Source organism: Pipistrellus kuhlii, unplaced genomic scaffold (assembly GCF_014108245.1).
Source record: "Pipistrellus kuhlii isolate mPipKuh1 unplaced genomic scaffold, mPipKuh1.p scaffold_m20_p_3, whole genome shotgun sequence".
NCBI lineage: Eukaryota > Metazoa > Chordata > Mammalia > Chiroptera > Vespertilionidae > Pipistrellus > Pipistrellus kuhlii.
Genome location: NW_023425529.1, coordinates 14388340 through 14411683, shown reverse-complemented (window position 1 = coordinate 14411683; position 23344 = coordinate 14388340). Strand labels below are relative to the sequence as shown.

Here is a 23344-nt window from a genome sequence, read left to right as displayed (position 1 = left end):
TAATATATAAAAGTAAACATAAAATAAACATAGCCCAGCACCTGTTCTTCTGGGCATTTATCAAAGAGAAATCAAAACTTATATTTACACAAAAACATGTATATAAATGTTTTAGTACCTTTCCTAATAGCCAAAAGGTGGAAGGGAGGGAAGAAGGGAGGGGAAAATCCAGATGTCCTTCAAGGAGTGGATGGTTAAACAAATTGAAACATCTATATCGCAGAAAATAGCTGAGCAATAAGATGAATCTCTAGAGAATTAAGCTAGTTGGACAAAAGGCTATCACCAAAAGTTACACATTGTATGATTCCATTCCATATAATCTTGAAGTGGCAACCATATTAAAATGGGATACACATTGGTGGTTGTCAGGTTTAAAGAGGGGGTGGGGCAGGAGGAACATAGTCTTGGCTGTAAAAGGACATGAGAGATCCTTGTGGTAACGCAAGTATTTTGAATCTTGACTGCATCAATAGCCTGTTTGCGATACTGTACTATAATTTTGCAAGATATTGCCATGGGGAAAAAATTTGGATAAAGGGTATATGTGACCTCTCTATATTGCTTATTATAACTGCATGTGTGTCTACAATTATCTTAGAAATAAAGTTTAATTTTAAAAAATTACCTATGTGGCTAGCATCATTTTTCTGTTGGACCGTGCTACTGTTAGAGAATTTGTAAGATCCCCTGTGGCAAAAGCTTCATATCACTTGAATAGGAAGCATAATGGATGCTATATTGAACTGAAAGCACCATAAATTTTTCTGTCTGCCCAGCCAGTGTGGCTGTGGTTGAGCATTGACCTATGGATCAGAAGGTCACGGTTTGATTTCCAGTCAGGGCACATGCCTGGGTTGTGGACTTGATCCCCAGAGTGGGGTGTGCAGGAGGCAAGTGATCATTGATTCTCTCTCATCATTGTTTCTGTCACCCTCTTTCTCTCTCTTCTTCTCTGAAATCAATAAAAAATATTTAAGAGAAAATTTGTGCCTTACTGCTGACATTCATGAACTATTAAAATGATTAGCACAAACCAAATTACCACTTTAATATAACCAAATATAATGTTCTGTCACTATCTCACTTGCTACTTTTATTCTTATTTATAAATTTAACTAGTAATTTCTACTTACATGTTTTTTCAATTGGTACAAAATGGTGGCGGTCTTTTTTTGCTTTCATCAGATAATTTTCCTTATGACATTCTATTCTTGGATAGTTGATTTTGTCAACCATCATGGAACTGGAATTGCTTTGCAAGACATTTTGTTTCTTTGACAGTGACTTTTTGGTTGCATATTTATAAGTTCCTTCAATGAGATCAAGCCAACTGTAATTCACAAGATTTACAATTCCTACAGGGAAAGCAATATTATTCTTAGCATATGTCTGCAATGTCTCCCCAAGTTCACACAGTAATTCAGCAGCAGTTTGTTTGAATTCTTCAAATGGACTCTTTTGCCTGCGTATTTTGGAGAATTTAATGTCAATAGGAATCTTGGAAACAACAGGAGTTGGTGAGATGGCAAATGATTGAAATGCATATTTCTTCTTTAGTGCAGCTTCTATAGGTTGCCTTGCTTTCTTGTCTAGTTCTTTAGGGTGAATACTCTCTGGAAGACTGTAAAAAAAAACATGTGAGACTTAAAGATATTGAATACTTTTTAACCTAGTAATTTGACTTCTAAATATAATTTAAAAGATATGTAGCATCTGTGTATAAAATTTCTAGCTGAATATTAGTTTTTGATATTAGTAAAAATTGAAAAAAACCTAATAGCTCATAGCAATATTGCTAAGTATGTAAATAATGCCATACCCATAAATGTATAGCAATAAAAATTGTAAAATTTCTTTTAATAATTTGGGGAAATGATTATGTTATATAAAAAAGATACACAATTACATATGTGGAATGATCTGAATTGTATAATGTATATATCATTTATCTGGTAGTAAAGAGCCTAAGCAAATGTCCACCAAAAAGGAAATTAATTGTGGGATTACAGAAGTCATTTTTATTTTCTCCTTTTATACTTCATGCTCTTCTAATTTTTCCACAATAAACATTTATGTTTATACACAGAAGACAAAAACCAATATATGTGTATCATTTATTCATTTGTCTAATTATAAGACAAGACATAGATCATTTCTTCCCTGAATTTCTGAGGTTCTAAGTCCACAAACATACTGTGTTCCCTCAACCCATCCAACACAGCCCTGTCAGATATTACTGTATTTTAGAGAAGACAGAAATCCGAACAGGTAACCTTCATATTCCCCACTACCACCTTTGTAGGAGGTTAGGTGCAGGGAGAGGGAATTTACCAAATCTAGAAGAGGCACCTGAAAAGCTTAGAGACTGATGAGGGCTTTTGATAACTGAGGGGAAGAGTTGGGAGGGGGGAGCACTATGGTTTTTAAATTTGGAATATTCTCCTGTAAACCAGTTGTTCAAATATTTATAAGACAGCTGCCCTAGTCATCACAACTTCTTTACTATTGAATGTATTGGGGTTATATTGATTAGTAAAATTATATAGGTTTAAGGTGTATAATTCTATAATACCTCACATGTATATTATGCTTCTTTCCATCACCATTTATCACCCCTATACAATCTCCTACCTCCCTCTGCTCATTTGTCATTACAATTTCAAAATGTTTTCTTTCATCATGTCAATGTGGTGAAACATGTCAACACCTCCCGATGGACTTTATAAAATGGTGCAGAGCACTAAGAGTCACTTCCATCTTTCTACTAAATGGTGGTTCCATTAGCATAGTTTGAAAAATAACATTGGTTTCCCAATGGAGAGTTTAGGGTAAAAAGGCAACTTTTTTAGACCAAAAGGTATTTGAGTTGGAATAAGAATTGTAAATGTAGATCTTTAGGCATTGGATATATTTTCACATTAATATTTTTTAAATGGATGACCTATTTTCAAAAACTTTAAATATATTATTATTATTATAACTCATACATTTCTATATCCCTTTATAATAAGCTTTCAAAGTTGCTCTCATAAACATCATTTCTCTAAACTCTAATACTAACCCTATGAGGCAGCTACTGTGTTATCTCAATTTTATGGTATTTTCTTTGTAACATCCTGTAAATATGCATTTACAACTCTCAGATTGCTCAAATAAAAGAATAAGACTACTACTTAAAGTAACAATAACTGTAACACCTTCCACTTATTAATTGCCTCAATATGTAAGTACAGTCAATAATTATATCTCTTTCAGAAGGATATTAAGAAGGTTAAGAAATGTAATACATTTAAAAAAATATATTTTATTGATTTTTTACAGAGAGGAAAGGAGAAGGATAGACAGCTAGAAACATCAATGAGAGAGAAATATCAACCAGCTGCCTCCTACACACTCCCTACTGGGGATGTGTCCACAACCAATGTACATGCCCTTGACCAAAATCGAACCTGGGACCTTTCAGTCCACAGACGGACGCTCTATCCACTGAGCCAAGACAGCTTAATACATATTTAAATATAATATTTATATATCTGGTTTATTTTTCAGGCAGAAGCTCAAATAATGGACTGTCCAGTTCAAAACTAGACTTAACAATCTTTTTCTTTTTAATCCTCAAACAAGAATATTTTTTATTGATTTTTAGGGAGAGGGGGAAAGGGAAAGATAGAAATATGGATGTGAGAGAAACACATTGATTGGTTGCCTCCTGCACGTGCCCTGACCAGGGCCCGGGCTGGAAAGAAGCCTGAAACCAAGGTAAAGGACCTTGAGGAGAATCAAACCCGGGACTCTCTGGTCTGCAGACTGATGCTCTATCCACTGAGCCAAACCAGCTGGGGCCAGACTTAACAATATTAAAGAGAGATAATCAACAATGAAGGTCTTGGCACCTGGCTCCACTTCTCTAGGTATACAGCACATGAGAAGAAATGATTCTCCCGCTCATAACAAGTGTCCCATCCCTCCCAGCTGCACTGCACCTGCATATGCAAATTAACCTTCCATCTTTTTTGGGCTAATTTGCATACTCACTTCTGATTGGCTGTGGAAATATCAGAGGTATGGTCAATTTATATGTTTGTCTATTATTAGGTAATATTGCTTTTCAAAAACAGAAAGAGCTGGAAATGAAGAGACAATAGACTTCTGAAAATAACAGCAACTTGTAATGGTCTTGAGAAAAATTATAACAGGCTCAAAAAACACCCTCACAATTTAATTAATACATATCCCAGTTTTTCATCCTAATACTGCTGACATTTCAGATCAGATAATTCTCTGTTGAAGGTACTATCCTATGTATTGTAGGATGTTTAGCAGCAGCCTTGGTCTCTATATACCAGATGACGATAATGTCAGATCCCCCTAGTTGTGACAAACAAAAATGCTTCCAGAAATTGCTACATGTCCCTTGCAGGACGAAACACCCCTGCCTGAGAACTCATTGGTAAAATTAACAACTTTTAATTTTATTCAGCCTTGTGATATATGTTCTAAGATAGGTTGGGATAATTTAATTTCCACTTTACAAGTTAAATTGTGGTAACTAGAGGGTAAAAATATTGTGAAATGACTATTTCCATTATTTCATTCATTTTTGTGGTCTTGACACAATTCTGTGGATATTAATCACAAATCTGTATTAAGCACATCCTATGTGCCAAGCACTGTTCTTGGTATTGGGGATAGAGAAGTGATCAAGTAGATAAAAAATCCTTGTAGACCTGATATTCTCATGAGAAGAGAGAGAGCAAATAAATAATAAGGGATATCATTGCCCTAACCCACATGTGTCAAACACAAGGCCCGCGGGCCAAATCCGTCCCGCCAGGCCTTGCAATGTGGCTCGAACCGCGCTGTCATCACTGCACTCCGCTGCGTTTCCATCACAATGACAGTTTATGACTGTTCAGTAAACCATTCGGCCCGCGATTTAGGCTGGATTTTAGATTTTGGCCACTTCTCTGATTGAGTTTGACACCCCTACCCTAACCGGTTTGGCTCAGTGGATAGAGCATTGGCCTGCGGACTCAGAGGTCCTGGGTTCAATTCCAGTCAAGGGCATGTACCTTGGTTGCGGGCACATCCCTAGTAGAGGGTGTGCAGGGGGCAGCTGATTGATGTTTCTCTCTCATCGATGTTTCTAACTCTCCCTCTCTCTTCCTTTCTGCAAAAAATCAATAATATATATATTTTTAAAAGGGATATCATTTACAATCTTAGAAAGTGATTTAGTGCAACAGAAAAGTTAGAAAAGGGATAGAAATTGCTAAGGTGGTGATGGTGTAGAAATTTAAAATAGGATAATCAAGAAAAGTCTCACTACAAAGGTGAAACTTAAAATAAAGACAAGGAAAGGGGGGAAGCAATGCTGAAAACAGAAGGAACAGCTAGTGAAAACTCCCTAAAGGAGAAGAAAAGCGAGAGGGAGAGAGAGGAGAAAGAGGGAGAGGGAGAGGGAGAGGGAGAGGGAGAAGGAGAGAGAACAAGCTAGGTTTGTTGTGGATTAGCGAAGAACCAGATGACTGGTCCACTTGACCAATTATGCTTACATTAATCCTGATCTGGCTAAAATAAAGCTCTTTGACTAAATTCATGGTCATCTTTGACATGGTACTTTCTTGATATAGTTTCTTAGAGGGTAGGAAATAAGAAAGGATTGATCCTGAGCACCTTATAAGTCTTTGAAAATATACAGTGATGCCAGCAATGCAGAGTAATTCCAAATGTTTTACCTAAGCTTATCTTCTGACGTGTGTTTCAAATGGGGGAGACAGTCTTTCTTTTCCCATTTTCTCCTTTTTGGTTTCATCTAAAATAAAATAAATTTATTTAAAAGGTAGAGAAAAATACTGGTCAAAGTGAAATATATTTTTAAAAGTAAATTATAATTTATGAGACTGACCTATATTATTACCTGATCAAAGAAATACATAGGTCCAATGTCCAAAGGTTTAGTTTCAGTAAAGTCTTCCATTCTGTCATGAGACCTAAGAAGGAGAAGTTAAGAATCTGAAGACAAGTTATCATTTCTACAAGTAATAATTCAAACACTTGGCTTTAAAGTTGAGATTTTTATATTCAATAAAGTTGAGATTTTTATATTCAAGCAGGGGTTGGGGATAGGACACAACCATTCCTTTACCTCTATCTTCACTACATAGGCTATCTATTTGACATAGGCACAATCAGAAGGATTTTTTTAAAAATATATTTTATTGATTTTGTACAGAGAGGAAGGGAGAGAGATAGAAAGCTAGAAACATTGATGAGAGAGAGTCATCGATCAGCTGCCTCTTGCACACCCCCTACTGGAGATATGCCGGCAACCAAGGTACATGCCCTTGACCCGGGTTCCTTCAGTCCCCAAGCCGACGCTCTATCCATTGAGCCAAACTGGTCTCGGCAACAATCAGAAGGATTTTATGCTAATGGCAAACAAAGCAATATCATGTTGATGTCAAATTTCTCAACCTTGGCACTATTGACATTTGGACCAGATAATTCTTTGTGGTAAGGAGCTGCCTTGTGCATTGTAGGATGTTTAGCATCACCTCTGGCCTCTACCTACCAGATGTCAGTAGCATGCCTTCTTACCCAGTTAGGACAACAAAAAAGTGTCTCCAGACATTGCCAAATGTCTCCTGGGGATAAAATTTCCCCCGGTTGAGAATGATTGTGCTGATGCAATACTGCGACACCCCCCGCCCCCCCAAAAAAAGGTTTGATAAGGAAGAAACTGGTGCCTCTGAGTGAGTGATACTGCTACCATGTTTCCCCAAAAATAAGACATCCTCCGAAAATAAGACCTAGCGCATGGAAAGATAAGACATCCCCTGAAAATAAGACCTAGCGCAACTTTGGGAGAAAAAATTAAATAAAAGATACTGTCTTATTTTCGGGGAAACAGGGTAACAGCAGGGTATTAGAGTAGTGCCACTCAAAATGTAACCACTGGACCAGCAGTATCAACATCACCTCGGAGCTTGTTACAAATGCATTCTCACTTAACCCTAACATATCATATTGTGTCAGAAGCTCCAGAGATGGCATCCAGGAACTTGTGATTGAACAAGTCCTCCATGTGATTCTTTTTTTTTTTTTAAATATATTTTATTGATTTTTTAGAGAGGAAGGGAAAGACATGGAGAGTTAGAAACATCAATGAGAGACAGTCATCGATCAGCTGCCTCTTGCACACCCCCTACTGGGGATATGCCCGCAGCCAAGGTACATGCCCTTGACTGGAATTGAACCCGGGACCCTTCAGTCCACAGGCCGATGCTCTATCCACTCAGCCAAACCGGTTTCGGCTCCATGGGATTCTTATAAATGTTAAGTTTGGGCGATGAGGACACATTTACCAAGAAAGTTGTGAAACTGCAGGATTGTGACGAAAGGTGCAGTCTGGGACTGTCTAAATCAAAGCTAAGTGGCCTCAAGAGTTTGAAATGAACAAGATGAGCACATACTAGAGGAATGGACAGCAGCAATAGTATCAAAGGATGGGATACCTAGAGGACTGAGCATCATTAGGTAAAAGGTAATGATATTGTATTAACAGCCATATTAACTTATTATTATTATTAATAAAGAAAATTCTCTGAGGCTCAGACTTGTTTAGCCCTTCCTAAAAGAGAAGTAGGAGAATTTGTTTAAAATTTAATTTGAATGACATAAAAAATTCCTGTCTATACAAACACTGGGGGCCCAGTGCACGAAATTCGTGCACGGGGTTGTGTGTCTCTCATCCCAGCCTGCACCCTCTACAATCTGGGACCCCTCGAGAAATGTCTGACTGCCAGTTTTAGCTTGATCCCAGTAGTATCGGGCCTAAATGGGCAGTTGGACATCTCCCTCATGATCCAGGACTGCTGGCTCCCAACTGCTCACTTGCCTGCCTTCCTGATTGCCCCTAACTACTTCTGCCTGCCTACCTGATCACCCTCTAATCACTCCTTTGCCAGCCTGATAGATGCCTAACTGCTACCCTGCCAGCCTGATTGCCTCTAACTGCCCTCCTCTGCAGGCCTGGTCACCTCTAACTGCCCTTCCCTGCAGGCCTGGGTCCACCCACAACTGCCCTTCCCTGCAGGCTCAGTCATCCCCAACTTCCCTACTCTGCTGGTCTGGTCACCCCTTATTGCCCTCCCCTGCAGGGTTGATTGCCCACAACTGCCCTCCCTTGCAGGCCTAGTCCCTCCCAACAGCCCTCCCCTGCTGGCCATCTTGTGGCAGCCATCTTGTGTCCAAATGGGGACAGGATCTTTGACCATATGGGAGTAGCCATCCTGTGTGTTGGAATGACAGTCAATTTGCATATTACTTTTTTATTAAATAGGATAGAGGCCTGATGTATGGGTGGGGATTGGTTGGTTTGCCCTGAAGGGTATTCCAGATCAGGATGGGGGTTCCCTTGGGGCATAGGGCAGCCTGGGCGAAGGGCCTGTGGTGGTTTGCAGGCCAGCCATACACCCAAGTGGAGGCCTGGGTATCTGGGATTTATTTATCTTCTACAATTAAAACTTTGTAGCCTTGAGTCGAAGCCGGTTTGGCTCAGTGTATAGAGCGTCGGCCTGCAGACTGAAAGGTCCCGGGTTCGATTCCGGTCAAGGGCATGTAATTTGGTTGCGGGCACATCCGCAGTGGGGGGTGTGCAAGAGGCAGCTGGTTGATGTATCTCTCTCATCGACGTTTCTAACTCTCTATCCCTCTCAATTCCTCTCTGTGTAAAATCAATAAAAATATATTAAAAAACAAAAAAACAAAAAAAAACTTTGTAGCCTTGAGCATAGGCCAGAGCTGGCCAGAGCGGGTGGGAAGCTTGGCTTTCTCCATTGCCGGGGAAACCCAAGCCTCCTGCTTACTCTGGCTACAGCCATCTTGGTTGGGTTAATTTGCATACTCGCTCCTGATTGGATGATGGGCGTGGCTTGTGGGCAGAGCAGAGGTATGGTCAAGGTATGGTCAATTTGCATGTTTCTCTTTTTTTAGTGTAGATCTCTATCTCATTGTCCTGTCACTATTGCTAAACTTTCTACTTGAGTTATGGGGAGTCACCTCAAGATATGCCTCTGTGGTATGCAGATTGTTTTGAGATAAAGGCTACTTTAGCCTCAGGCTGAAGAGAAACTTCTATCCCTCCCTTAACCACCTAGAAGAATTTAAATTAGAGGCCTTGGCCATAATAAGTGATTATTAGAAGTAATCTCTTTTGACCTATATGTAGGGCAGGACAAACTTTATTTCCTGAACACCTGCTCTTCTTACCATCTTGCAATGACAATTTGAAACCCCCAAGGTACCTAACTCATCCCTAGCTCAGGAAATCTTATATACTTCAATTCCCCTATCTACCATGTTTCCCCGAAAATAAGACATCCTCCGAAAATAAGACCTACTTACAGGTTTCCTTCTGAGTGAAATATAAGGCATCCCCCAAAAATAAGGCCCCCCTAGGCTAAACATGAGAGATTTGGTCCACTAATTCTGAAAGAAATGGAATCACAAGAAATTCACCAGGAAATTCAAGAATTGGATTGTTATGATGATGTTCCAGAAGATGATGACACGATTGTCATTGAATAAATGAATAAATTCTTGATACTGTAGGATTCACAGTTTGTCTGGTTTGTGTTGACAACTATCGTACTACTGTACCGTATACAGGCAATAAATTTCCTTTATTTTCATTTAACAAACAATAAATGTGTACAGTATTCTTCTTCATGGAAAAATAAGACATCCCCTGAAAATAAGACCTAGTGCATCTTTGGGAGCAAAAATTAATATAGGACACTGTCTTATTTTCAGGGAAACAGGGTATCTCAGAAACTCTCATGCATGTGAGGGGGTCTCTGACTCTTTCACATATGTGGGTTTCCTATATATACGTATGTATTAAATCTGATTATTTTCTTTTGCTGATCTACTTTTATCTATTTAATTGTTAGATTAGCCAAAAGAACCTTGAGGGTAGAAAAATATTTGCCCTCCCCCACAGGTGTAGCATAATATATACATTTGTGAAAAACTTCATGTCCTGCAAAATTGTGCACTAAAAATAATAGGGCTCATGGGAAAACCAGAGTGCAGCCACACCATTTAAATTTATGCTACTTTGCCTTAACTGGTTTGGCACAGTGGATAGAGTGTTGGTCTGTGGCTGAAGGATCCCAGGTTCAATTCTGATGCCTAAGGTTGTGGGCTCGATTCTCAGTAGGGGGTGTGCAGGAGGCAGCCTATCAGTGATTCTCTCTTATCATTGACGTTTGTATATCTCTCTTTCCCTCTCCCTTCCTCTTTGAAACCAATGAAAATGTTTGTTTTAAAAGAAAGATATACTATATTGCCCTGGTTAGTGAGCTCAATGGTTAGAGCCTCCACAAATGCACCAAAGGGTCACAGATTCAATTCCTGGTACCTGGATTGCAGGATAGATCCCTGTCCCCCAGCAGGACACAAGCAGGAGACAACCAAACGATGTGTCTCTCATGTTGATTTTTTTTTTCTCTCTCACCCTATTTCTCTTCTACTCTCTAAAAACCAAGAGGGGAAAAAAAGTATTCTCAGATGAGAAATAATAGAAAGATATTTATGAATTTATGCTTTGTTAAAATGGCAATACTCCTCAACTAACCTACAGATTCAATGCAATCTCTGTCAAAATTCCAATGGTTGTTTTTGCAGAAATTAACACGCTAAAATTTCTAAAATTTATATGGAAATTCAAGGACCCAGAATATCCAAAACAGTCTTGAAAAAACACCCACAAATTCCTTATTTCAAAATTTAATATAAAAGCTACATTAATCAAATGTGGTACTGACAATATAGAAATCAATGGCTTAGAACTGAGTCTAGAAATAAACCCTCAAATTTATGGTAAATTAATTTTTGACAAGGGTTCCAAGACAATTCAATGGAAGACAGAATAATCTTTAGAATACATGATCATGGGACAAATGGATATTCACATGTGAAAGAATAAAATTGAACCCTTATATCATGCCATATATAAAAATTAACTGCCAATGGGTCACAGAATGGGAAAAAATTTTGCAGTTCAAATATGTAATAAGGTGAGAGGGTTAACTTGAAATGCAGGCAGATAGGACAGGGATCCAGTGGAAAACAAAGGCAGGTGAAACAGGTAGGGGTAGACACAGCAGCTTAAGCCAGCCTAACCACAGGAACCAACCAAGAAGAAATAATAAAATGTTTCTGGACTCAAAGCAGAAGGCATGGGAAAACAAGGGAGAGCCCGTAGCAACACCATATATGAACACATAGAAACAGAAAAAGTTCAGCATAGAAACAGAGAAAGATCACATAGAAACAGAGCAAATTCAGATCTATTGCTGGACAAAAATAATTGAGGAAATTAATTAGGTGATGACATGGATAGACATAGAAGCAGACTTGTAGCAAATATTTATAAGGCTTTGACAGGCAGCTCACTATTGGGTCTTCCTCCCCTTGCAGGGAGTCTGAATATGCTTGTAATAAATTTTCCACATTTTTGCTTAAATCTCTGGTCTGTGTAGCTCATTCTACAGTGTCATGAGACACAACCCTGGGAAAACACCTCAGCCCATAGTTCTGATCATCAAAGGATCTAGTGTTCACAATATATAAAGAATTCTTAAGCTCAAGAATAAAAAGACAAATAACTCAAAATAGGCAAAATATTTGGACATTTCTTTGAAGAATATATGCAAACGGACAATAACACATGAAAAGATGTCAAAATCACCTCATTAGTAAAATGCCAATCAAAACCACAATGAGATACCACTTCACACCCAGTAGGATGGCTATCCTATCTAATAAAAAAGTAATATGCAAATTAACCATAACTCCACCACACCCACAAGCTATGCCTATAACTACGCCCACCAGCCAATCAGGAGTGAATATGCAAATAAACCCAACCAAGATGGCTACTGACACAGAGAGCAGGAGGAAGGCTTGAGTTTCCCCGGCAATGGAGGAAGCCAAGCTTTATGTCTGCCCTTGCTGGCCTAGGCCTCCACTCAAGTCTACAAAGTTTCAATGATAGAAGATACATAAATCCAAACAGAAATGGCGGCAGCCACTGAGCTGGAAGAGCAGGAGCCTAGGGTTTCCCCGGGCGATGAAGGAAGCCAAGCTCTGCAGCCCTTGCTGGCTCAGGTCTTCACTCCAGGCTACAAAATTTCAATTATAGAAGATATATAAATTCCAACAGAAATGGCTGCCACCACGGAGCGAGCAAGAGACTTGGCTCCACTCCAGGCTACAAAGTTTCAATTGTAGAAGATAAATAAGTTCCAGATACCAGCACCTCCACTTGGGTCACCAGGGACATAGCTGACCTACAAATCACCACAGGCCCCTCACCCAGGCCGACCCAGGCCCCAAGAGAACCCCCATCCTGATCCGGAACACCCTTCTGGGCAAACCAGCTAGCCCCTACCCATGCACCAGGCCTCTATCCTGTCTAATAAAAGAGTAATATGCAGATTGACCATCACTCCAACACACAAGATGGCTGCCCCCAGGTGGCCAAAGATGGCTGCCCCCATGTGGACACAAGATGGCTGCCACAAGATGGCCAGCAGGGAAGTGCAATTGGGAGGGACCAGGCCTGCAAGGGAAGGCAGTTGGGGGCAATCAACCCTGCAGGGGAGGGCAGTTAGGGGTGACCGGGCCAGCAGAGAAGGGAAGTTGGGGGCAAACAGGGTGGCAGGGGAGCAGTTAGACATCAATCAGGCTGACATGGGCGTGGTTAGGGGGTGATCAGGTTGGCAGGCAGAAGTGGTAAGGGGCAATCAGGAAGGCAGGCAAGTGAGCAACTGGGAGCCAGCAGTCCTGGATTGTGAGAGGGCAGTTGGACATTTCTAGAGGGTTCCCAGATTGGAGAGGGTGCAGACTGGGCTGAGGGACCCCCCTTCCCATGCTTGAATTTTGTGCACCAGCCCTCTAGTTAAGTTAATAACAATGTACCTACTTATATAGTTTAAGTTTAAAAAATTTGGCTCTCAAAAGAAATTTCAATCTTTGTACTGTTGATATTTGGCTATGTTAATTAATGAGTTTGCCGACCACTGTTTTGAAATACAGTGGTCTGTCTGATAGAAAGAAACAAATATCACATGATTTCACTTATATGTGGAATCTGAAAAACAAAATAAACAAAACAGAAACAGACTCATAGATACGGAGAACAAACTGATGGTTGCCAGGTGGGAGAGGGAGGGAGGGTTGGGTGAAAAGGTGAAATGATTAAGAAGTACAAATTGGCAGTTACAAAATAGTCAGAGGGATGTAAATTACAATAGAAAAATATAATAAATAATATTGTAATAATTATGTATGGTGTCAGGGAGGTACTAGACTTATTAGAGGTATCATTTCATAAGTTATATGTCACTATGCTGTATACCTGAAACTAATATGATATGGAAAGTCAACTGTAACTGAAAAATTTTTTAAATTATAAAAACAAAAGCAAAGGAAAAAAGAAAGACTCATTGACAACATCATGGTGAATGGAAGAGGAAATGGGGAGTGGGGAAAAGTAGAAGAGTGTAAAAGGGGGATAAATGGCAATGGAAGGAGACTTGACTTGGGGTGGCAAACACACAATACAATATACAGATGATGTATTACAGAATTGTATACATGAAACCTATAAAATTTTATTAACCAATGTCATCCCAATAAATTTAATTTTTAAAAAACAGAGATTAAAAATAAAATTGTCATGTGACCAGCTTTTATATTTGTAGATATATGCCCAAGAGAAATAAAAACATATTCATACCAAAACTTATACGGAAAAGTTCACAGCACTATTCATCACAGCCAAAAAGTAGCCACAACCTAAATGTCTATTAATTGATGGATAGAAAATGTTCTCTAATTAGATAGTGGTGGTGATTGTACACTTGAAATTACTAAAACTCACAGAATTACACACTTCAAAATGATAAATTTTATAGCACATAAATTATAATTTTTTTAAAAGGAGTATCCAAGAGCCTCAGCCAGTTTTAGCTTCCACCCATACCAACCTAGGGATGTCAACTTCTAGAGATCAGATCCTCAAAAATATATGTGCCTTAAAAAGTACCTATTTTCTGTCCTGCCAGCTGCTGCCAGTTCAGACCCAAAGAATATTAGCGATCTACTGGTTCTAACCCTAAAATAACTTTATACCAGTGTTCCATTCAGAACCTCAAGACCAGTTGATTCTATTCATGTCTTTTATCTCAGTCATCCTCAATCACTGGAAATGTAAACTTGCAATTTCTATCTAGAGCCCATCTAAAAGAGCCAACTGAGCACCACGTCCTCTACATTGTGGAATTGTTATCAGTTAGACTGACTTTATTTGTGTGTCATAAATCTGCTTTTAACAATACAGAAGGATATCTTACATGTTTGGAGAAAGAATGACTAGCCTAGGGTTTTCCAATTCAGTAGCTGAATCAAGGGTCCAGTATTGTCCCACCCTTCTGTGTTCTTCAGATTTCATCCCCACTAATCATTCTCAGACTTTAAACATCTAAAAGAAGAAGAAGGGCTCATTTTATTTTGTCTTTTAAAAAAATTTAATAAACCTTTTCCAGAAGTTATCAATGGTTTTTCTTCATGTCTCATTGACCAAAATTGCAACACATCTATGCCTATACAAACCACTGAAAAGAGAGATGGAAATTGTTGTATATTAGCTTAGACCAATCAGGATGTAAACCTCTCTCTCCCCCCTTAGAAGTAATTAGCTTTCTTTTATTTTTATTTTATTATTTTTAAAATCCTCACTAGAGGATATTTTTCCATTGATTTTTAGGGAAAGTGGAAGAGAGAGGGAAAGACAGAGAGAAACATCGACGCACATTGATCAGTTGCCTCATGCACAAGCCTGGACCAGAACCCCGGCTGGAGAGGAGCCTGCAACCAAGTACATGCCCTTGATCAGAATCAAGCCCAGCACCTTTTGGTCTGCAGGCCTGTTCTCTATCCACCAAGTCAACCAGGCTAGGGCAGGATGTACCCTTGAGTTAAAGATAGGTTCATGTGATTGGGTACATGGTAGAGCAAGAGAAAAACTAAAAACAAATTCCGGGTAGGTATCCAACAGTGTCTATTAAATGTCTATGATTTGCTTTTCACCCATTCACATTTAAGCAAATCTTCCCAACTCACTAAGTCATGTCCACAAACACAGATGTCACTATTTATTCACTGCATCATTTTAAAATGTGAACTGGCAAACAATGCCCATCAGAGGTTTAGAAAAACCTGCAACATGGAAATGAAAGATCATGAAAAAGACTTCTGTTTTCAATTTGAATAAAGTAACTGATATTGCACACAAGACCTTCTACCAATGTAATTATCAAACTGGGAAAAATAAATTAAATAATTGTTTTTAGATATTGGTCAATAGGAAAGAGAACTATAACCCCTAATAGAAGAAAAAAACGAACAAACTTCATGACCATCATAACTTTTTGCATGGAAACACTTTCCAGATAACAGTCAGGGAAGGCCAAACAAACCATGGTAGCGTCAATGAGCTGAGGAGATAGAGATCAGATATCAGAGAGGAAGAAGCTGTACAGAGACGTTTACACAGGGAAAGATTCCACGAAACTAAACAAAGAACAACTATTAGGGAGAGAACACTTCTGGGGAGCAAGAGGCTGAATAATGACCAGAGGTTGCACAGGAATGGGAGATGTTGGTATTACAACCAGCCATTGTGAAGAGATTGCATTAACTACCCTAGGAATCTATTCGATAGTAGACACCCCAGAAAGGCTTGGATTTAGGAATAGACTTAATTTAGCACTATAGCAGCACTACTAAAGAGAAATATTATAAATATCGTTAAAAATTATCTTGTAACCTTTTAAAAAAGTGAAAATCACCTGGCCACCATTGCTCAGTGGTTGAGCATCAACACATGAACCAGGAGGTTATGGTTTGGTTCCTGGTCAGGGGACTCGATGCCTGGGTTGTGGGCTCGATCCGCAGTTAGGGGCTTGCAGGTGGCAGCCTATTGATGATTCTCTCTCATCATTGATGTTTCTATCTCTCCCTTCCTCTCTGAAATCAATAAAATTATATTTAAAAAAAGAAAAACAAATGGATATTCTAGAACTGAAAAAAAAAGATTAAAATGAAAAACTGACTAGCTAGTTTAATAGGAATTAGACATTACAAAATAAAATAAATGAAGTTGAAGGCAAAGCAATGGAACCCATCTATAATAAACTGAATCAAGAGAGAAAGAAACAAAATCATCCAAGCCTCAGTGACTGTGGGACATTATCAAGTTGTCTGATTCAGTGTCTGGTGAAGTCCAGCTTCCTATTCATATACATCTGTCTTCTCACTGTTCTCACAGGGTGCAAGGGAGCAAGGAAGCTCTCTTTGGTTTCTTTTACAAGAGTACTCATGTCGTTCATGAGGCCTCTGCCCTCATTATGTCATCACTTCCTAATGGCACCCTCCCTCCATCTAATTGGGGATTAGGTTTCAACATATGAATTTTGGGGAGGGATGAATAGTCAGTCTATGGCACCAGATAAACAAAAAAATCTGTGGACTCGTCTATAATTTTCCAAGTGTAAAAGGGTTCTAAGACCAAAAGTTTGAGAACTTCTCTTTAACCCTTTTCCATATACAACCTCACTAAAAATATATTCCTATTCACCTCTGTCTTCAACACCAACATAACTCCCATTAATCAGTAGTGAGGACCATTATCAGAAGAGATGGGAAGAGAGAGCCTACAAATAGTACTGTCATTTGTCTTCTAGTAGGTATCTCATCTTTCTTTTGTGAATCCTTGATATTGATTTCTATGTAGCTCTGGCCAATAAATACTTGAAATCTCATGTGGGTAATGATACTCTTGACATTTTGGCTATAGGAATATTAGTTGGAACTAATTATGTCTTTTTTAAAATCTAGCCTAAATACATGGATGCTACATAGAGATTATGGGGAAGATAAAGAAGTTCTATTACTATCTAACTATTCTCCAGTTACAGAAGAAAATAATAAATTATTGTAAGATGAAAGATAACTTAGGATATCTTTGGACAGAACTAAAACAGAAAGAATCACAGAACAGTATCACATTTAATTTCAAGAAAGGTGCTCTCCAGAAGATCAAAAAGTGCTAGCCTTTCAAGAGTCACTGATGAAATGGGTGTGTGTGTGTGTGTGTGTGTGCGTGTGTGTGTGCGTGTGTGTGTGTGTGTTAACAAAATTGTTCTCACTAAATTCACCACAGGGCTCCTAATAGTTAGAAAACGGTGGCACATCTACACAATAGAATACTACAATGTAGTAAAAATGAAGGAATTCTTACCATTTGCAACAGCATGGATGGAACTGGAGACCATTATGCTAAGCAAAACAAACCAGTCAGAGAAAAATATCTATCACATGATCTCACTCATTTGGGGAATATAATGAACAACATAAACTGATGAATAAAAACAGATCCAGAGACAGAGAAGCATCGATGAGACCTTCAAACCTCAGAGGGAAGGTAGGAGAAGGTGGGATAAGGGAGAGAGATCAACCAAAGGACTTGTATACATGCATATAAGCCTAACCAATGGACACAGACAACAAGGCGGTGAGGGCATGAGTGTGGGGGGGAGAGGCAATGAGGGGATAAGGACACATATGTAATACCTTAATCAATAAAGAAAAAATTAAAGAAAATAAATCAATAATCTAGTTTGAGACTTTATATTATTTGCTTTCTTCAACAGTTGATATAGCTAAACCAACTTTTGTTTTATAAAACATTTTCTCTCACTTCCATTTGCTTATTCTCTAAAGCATTTTCTCCTTCTTGGTCTATCATTCCTTTGTAATTTTCTTAACCATTTCCCACCTTTGCTTCTTACAGGAAAAAATCTCCACAATAAAACAAAACAAACATAACCCCCCCCCACACACACACACACACACACAATGCCCTAAAACATTAGTGTCCTTCTGGATTGTGTTCTGTTTTTGGTCCTTTTCTCTTCTCACTGAGATACCTCATTCATAGCCTTCTACTACACCCAAGCAAGCCCTAATAATTCTCATTATCTCCAGATCCATGTTTCTCACTGACTACTGGATATCTTTGCCTGGATGCTCTGCAGGCATCTCAAACTTAAAATGTCCAAAGCTTATCTCTCCTCCAAAAAGTACTCCTCCTTTTCTATTCCCTATCTCACAGAGTGGTACCACCATCCACCCAGGAACCCAGGCCAGAAACCTGGGTGTCATCGTGAACTCCTCCCTCTCCACACTAACTGGCCCAGTAAGTATTCTTTTTTTTTTTTTAAATAAATTTTCTTTTTAAAAAATATATTTTATTGATTTTTCACGAAGAGGAAGGGAGATAGAGAGCTAGAAACATCGATGAGAGAGAAACATCAATCAGCTGCCTCCTACATACCCCCCACCGGGGATGTGCCCCCAACCAATGTACCGTATTTTTCGGACCATAAGACGCACTTTTTTTCCCCCAGAAGTGGGGGGAAAAAGACCCTGCATCTTATGGTCCAAATATAGCCTACACATATACTTTAAAAAAAAAGTTTTTTTACTTGCCCGGCTCTGTATGGTCTCTGTGTGCTTGCCCGGCTCTAAAATGGTTCTAAATGCTGCTGTTTACTTTACAGGGTTGATTACATGTGTTTATGACTGTGATGTTGGGTTTTAATGCACATAAAATATTTTAGGACACTATTTGTTTCAGAATCTTTTTTTCTTCATTTCCCTTCTCTAAAAACTGGTGCGTCTTATGGTCCGGTGCATCTTATGGTCCGAAAAATACGGTACATGCCCTTGACCGGAATCGAACCTGGGACCCTTCAGTCCACAGACTGACACTGTATCCACTGGTTCTGGCCCAGTATTCTTAATTCTACATTTCTGCAGCCCAATCTCTCCCTCTAGTACCCTAGGAGACTTCACCTATTCTTAACAATATTGTCAACAAAAACATCTTAGCAAGTCTGCCCTACTACCAGACTCTGCCTTTCTAATTCTTTCTTTAGAATAAATGACATCAGACTTCGGTTTCACTATTGAAGAAAGTTTTTAAAAAGATTCTGAGAAATGACATACGAGGCCTTTAGTTGTGTTTTTTTTTTTTTTTTTTTTGGGGGGGGTGTCAAGGCACAAAAGAATCAACATCATCTGTTCTCACTGTCATTTCATCATAATAATTTTAAAGAACTGTTCAACTTCAAAAATCAGAAGGTACAAAAACAAACAAATAAACAAAAAAACACACACACAAAAAAACCACCCAAACCAAACAAAACAGAAAGCACCAAATTATCAAAGCAGAAAAAAGTCATTTAAATATACTTGGCTTTTTTAATAAAACAGTTTTCTGGATGGGAACCACTGTTCTAAAATTTAGACTGCCATTAGAGTCATCTTTCACAAAGCAAACATGACTAATTTCCCCTAGCTTGAAAACCTGTTTATATTATGTAAACTAGGAGTGTCGAACTCAATCAGAGAAGGGGCCAAAATCTAAAATCCAGCCTAAATCGCGGGCCGAATGGTTTACTGAACAGTCATAAACTGTCATTGTGATGGAAACGCAGCGGAGTGCAGTGATGACAGCGCGGTGCGGGCCACATTGCAAGGCCTGGCGGGACGGATTTGGCCCGCAGGCCTTGTGTTTGACACATGTGATGTAAACACTTAAATTCATCCACATAATCTACATGCATATCATTTTACTATCTTTTAATGGATAAACAGTATACATGGTATTGATATGCTATTGATATGTCTGCTGTCTTCTATTTTAGGCATTTTCTTAAATATCAAAATTTAAATATCCTTTGTCACATATCACCTTAAAGCCTTTTAATAAAAGCCACACTCTTTACATTAACACACTATTTAAGGCAATTTATAATTTGGTCATAATTTACTTACGTCTCAGCAAAAAATTCCCCTGAGCATAACACATTTTTTTCATGCCTTTATGCCAGTGATTCTCAACCAACAATTCCCTGCCCCTTTCTCCAAGAAGATATTTGGCAATGTCTGTTATAGTCTGAGTTGTGTCCCCTCCCAAATTCATGTGTTGAAGCCCTAAACCCCCAATGTGGCTGTATTTGGGTAATACACACACACATTGGCAAAAGTAGGTTTACAGCTGCGAGTACATGAAAGAGTTAATAAAGCGATTGCAATAATCATAACCTGCTCATCCCTGTATATCATACAATTTGAACATTTTAAAAGTAATATGTATAGAATTTTTAAAACATAGATATGAAAAAAATCCTTTGTATTTCCCTTAAATGTCAAGCAATCAAGCTTTCCCATTTTTTAAAACCTTTTTCTTCTCGAAACTGGTTTGGTTCAGTGGATAGAGCGTCGGCCTTTGGACTGAAGGGTCCCAGGTTCAATTCCGGTCAAGGACATGTACCTGGTTGCGGGCACATCCCCAGTGGGGGGTGTGCAGGAGGCAACTGATCCATGTCTCTCTCTCATTGATGTTTCTAACTTTTTATCCCTCTCTCTTCCTCTGTAAAAAATCAATAAAATATATTTAAAAAAAACACATATTTCTTGTTAACCCATTGCCAAATGTTACATAATATGTGTGCCTTAAATTATTTAGGCCATCATATAATCTACACAAATGGAAAAAATTTTTTTGTTTTTTTAAACACACTCCCCGGCCCTTCCCCTCCATCACAAATGAAAATTTTTTTAAGAGTATGGCTTATTAACAATATTAGCTAACACATCACTTTTGTGTCAGACATCATACTATCATAAGTCCTTTCTCTCAATTTTTAAATTTAATTTCCATTTCCTATAATATTGTACTATCATTATCCTAATTTTACAAATGAATAAACTAAAATTTGGAGAGATTTACCTGTCCAAAGCATAACAATAGCAAGGATTTCAAAGAAAATAAGGGGGTAATTATGTTGTCAATTTTGGAATCAAAATTTTCTGAGCAAAAATAGATTTTTTTGACAAAATAATAAATGTTTAATAGTAATGCATTGATTTTTATAATAGGACAAGTATCTCTCTTAAGGGGGAAAAACTTTCGTCAGATTATCTAGGTAGCAGCTGAGACAAAATGACTTCATGTAATTAGCTAGCAGCTACTGGTATTGAGTTAGGTGTATTTATTATAGGTTTTCTTAGATTATTTAAGTTTTCAACATTTCTTACTCTTCTACCTCATTCAATTTTCTTTTGCAGAGAAAACCAAATGATGAAAATAGGAATGTCATGTACTATTTTAAGTACAGTTAACTTAGTTACCACAAACTCTTCAGTGTCCTGGAAAATAATCTCCCAGCAAATATCCATTATCAAGCTTTTAAGATACGTATTGTTTTTTACTACTATCTTAAAGTTTTGTTTTATTTCCTCTTTTCAGGAAAGGAAGGGACAGGAGTACAGTACAATTCTTTTGCAGCAAGAAATAATAATTTTTATTATGGCAGTTTTGCATCTTATTTTTCTCACTGAACAAACTTTCACTTTGACAATTCTGTAGATCAATTTATACCTTAAGAACCTGGGTCAAAATTCATCTATCATTGGTTTTCTCTTTTAGGTTCCTGTGTTTCCTGGGGTGGGTCTAAGGTAGTAACCATGATGCAAGTGTTCCCACAACCTAGAGAGGAAATGAGAAGATTTACAACAAAGTTTGAAGGCATTTTTTTATGTGGCAGGTTTTTTTTTAATAGCTTTTGGGAGTAGCTTTGCACTTCAACAAGGGTAAGCTTTGAATCCTCCTGAGGTTGACCAGCTACATCTTGCCCTCAATTTGAAGATCTTTTAAACCCTTTAAAAATTCCTCAGCTTTGTGATAGATTAATATGAAATAGAAATAATTAATAAATAAGGAAAGTATTAGCATCTTATTTTATTTCTTTAAAAATATTTTTTATTGATTTCAGAGAGGAAGGGAGAGGGAGAAAGTAATAGAAACATCAATGATGAACCATGGATCGACTGCCTCCTCTATGCCCCACATTGGGCATATGCCGACTGGGAATTGATCCCCGACTCCTGGTTCATAGGTGGACGCTCAAACACTGAACCACACCATTCTACTGTTTTCTTACATATTTGTTTCATTGAAAACCCTAAGCTTTTTTCAGGGTACAGATATTTTATCTTATTCACTTTTGCATCTTTTACCAACAAAACTTACTACTAGTCTACACTATCAATAAATATTTACTGAATAGATCTGAAATTTCAATTGGTAAGGCAGCATACAAAATCATTAAACTTTTGGTGCCTGATGACCTGGGTTTGGATCCTAATTTTGACTAACTTGTTGTATGTCCTGGTACATACTACCCAAGCTCTCTAATTTCCTCAACTCAAACGTGGAATGAAATGAGATAATGAATGCAAAGTGCTTGGCACTTCCCAAGTACCCATGTATACAATGGGTAATTACTAAGCTCCTATGACACTCTAACTTAGCGGTAGGTATTGGTGATGAGTATACAATATGCAGGATTCCTGTCTTCATGGAGAACTGGGGAGATAGACATCAAACAATCGCACAAATTAACGAATGACAAGTTGCCGTGAACTCCATGAGAGACTCTATGAGGGCAGGGCCTGATTTATTTAGATGGCTGAGGAAGGATTCTCTGAGGGAGTGAGTGGCCTTTCAGTTGAAACTTGACGGACCAGGAAATTCTTTCCCCATGTGCCTCACCTCTCTTTAGTCTGGCTTCCATCTGTCCACCTAAACAGCTCTTGCTAAGGCCACCAACGGCTTCCACCTGACACATTTCTGTCCTTTTACTTGGCCTTTCAGTAGCACTCAACGCAGCGGGCCTCTCCCTTCTAGAGACGCGGTCTTCCCTTGGCTCCTCCACTGAGCGCCTCCTCATCTCTTCCCCTCGGCAGGTTCGTCTCAAGTGTCCGGACGGCCTCGCCGGGAGCTGTCATTGTGAATAACAACGCAGCCCTTTTGAGTCCTAAGAACAGGAGTGTGTATAAGGGAGACCATTTTCCAGCCCCTCTTCTGGCTCTCAGTGGGTTTTTATAAAACCGCGAATATCAGACTTTTCGCTTCCAATAGAGATTCCTTCTCGGCGGACTGCGCCTGTGCGCACAGGCGTCCAACAGGTTCCCAGGCCCGCACGTCCACTTTGGGGGATGAATGAACGCCTGAGGCGCGGGAGGAGGCAGGTGTCGAGCTCCGCACCAGCTAACCGCAGCCAGGCCCGCCTCTCCCACGTTTCAGGCTCCGCCGCCGCCTCCGCCTCAGCCGCTGCCTCGCCCTACCTGAGGTGAA

At 38.9% G+C, this 23344-nt stretch overlaps 1 protein-coding gene across 2 annotated transcripts; it reads right to left on the bottom strand.

Moving 5' to 3' along the window:
- Positions 1 to 961: 961 nt before the first annotated feature.
- On the bottom strand, positions 962 to 23289 carry LOC123653130. 2 transcript variants are annotated; one of them, XM_045587647.1, is made up of 5 exons: positions 22760 to 23289; positions 14430 to 14557; positions 5924 to 5996; positions 5742 to 5818; positions 962 to 1624 (listed from the first exon to the last, which is right to left on the bottom strand). In XM_045587647.1, the coding sequence occupies exons 2-5, from the start codon at positions 14525 to 14527 to the stop codon at positions 1129 to 1131; spliced, it is 744 nt and encodes a 247-aa protein (XP_045443603.1). In that variant the 5' UTR covers positions 14528 to 14557; positions 22760 to 23289; the 3' UTR covers positions 962 to 1128. The 2 variants fall into 2 exon arrangements, with proteins under 2 accessions (XP_045443603.1, XP_045443604.1); XM_045587648.1 differs by lacking the exon at positions 14430 to 14557.
- Between the last annotated feature and the right edge of the window lie 55 nt (positions 23290 to 23344).

What these genes read in the sequence shown, in the direction of transcription:
- LOC123653130 (XM_045587647.1), bottom strand. Translation starts at nt 14,527, where the DNA reads ATGAAATCTGAAGAACACAGAAGGGTGGGACAATACTGGACCCTTGAT. An exon ending in CTATGTATTTCTTTGATCAG is followed by an intron (nt 5,819 to 5,923) that starts GTAATAATATAG and finishes ATTTTATTTTAG; the next exon opens with ATGAAACCAAAAAGGAGAAA. An exon ending in ACGTCAGAAGATAAGCTTAG is followed by an intron (nt 1,625 to 5,741) that starts GTAAAACATTTG and finishes TTTTTTTTACAG; the next exon opens with TCTTCCAGAGAGTATTCACC.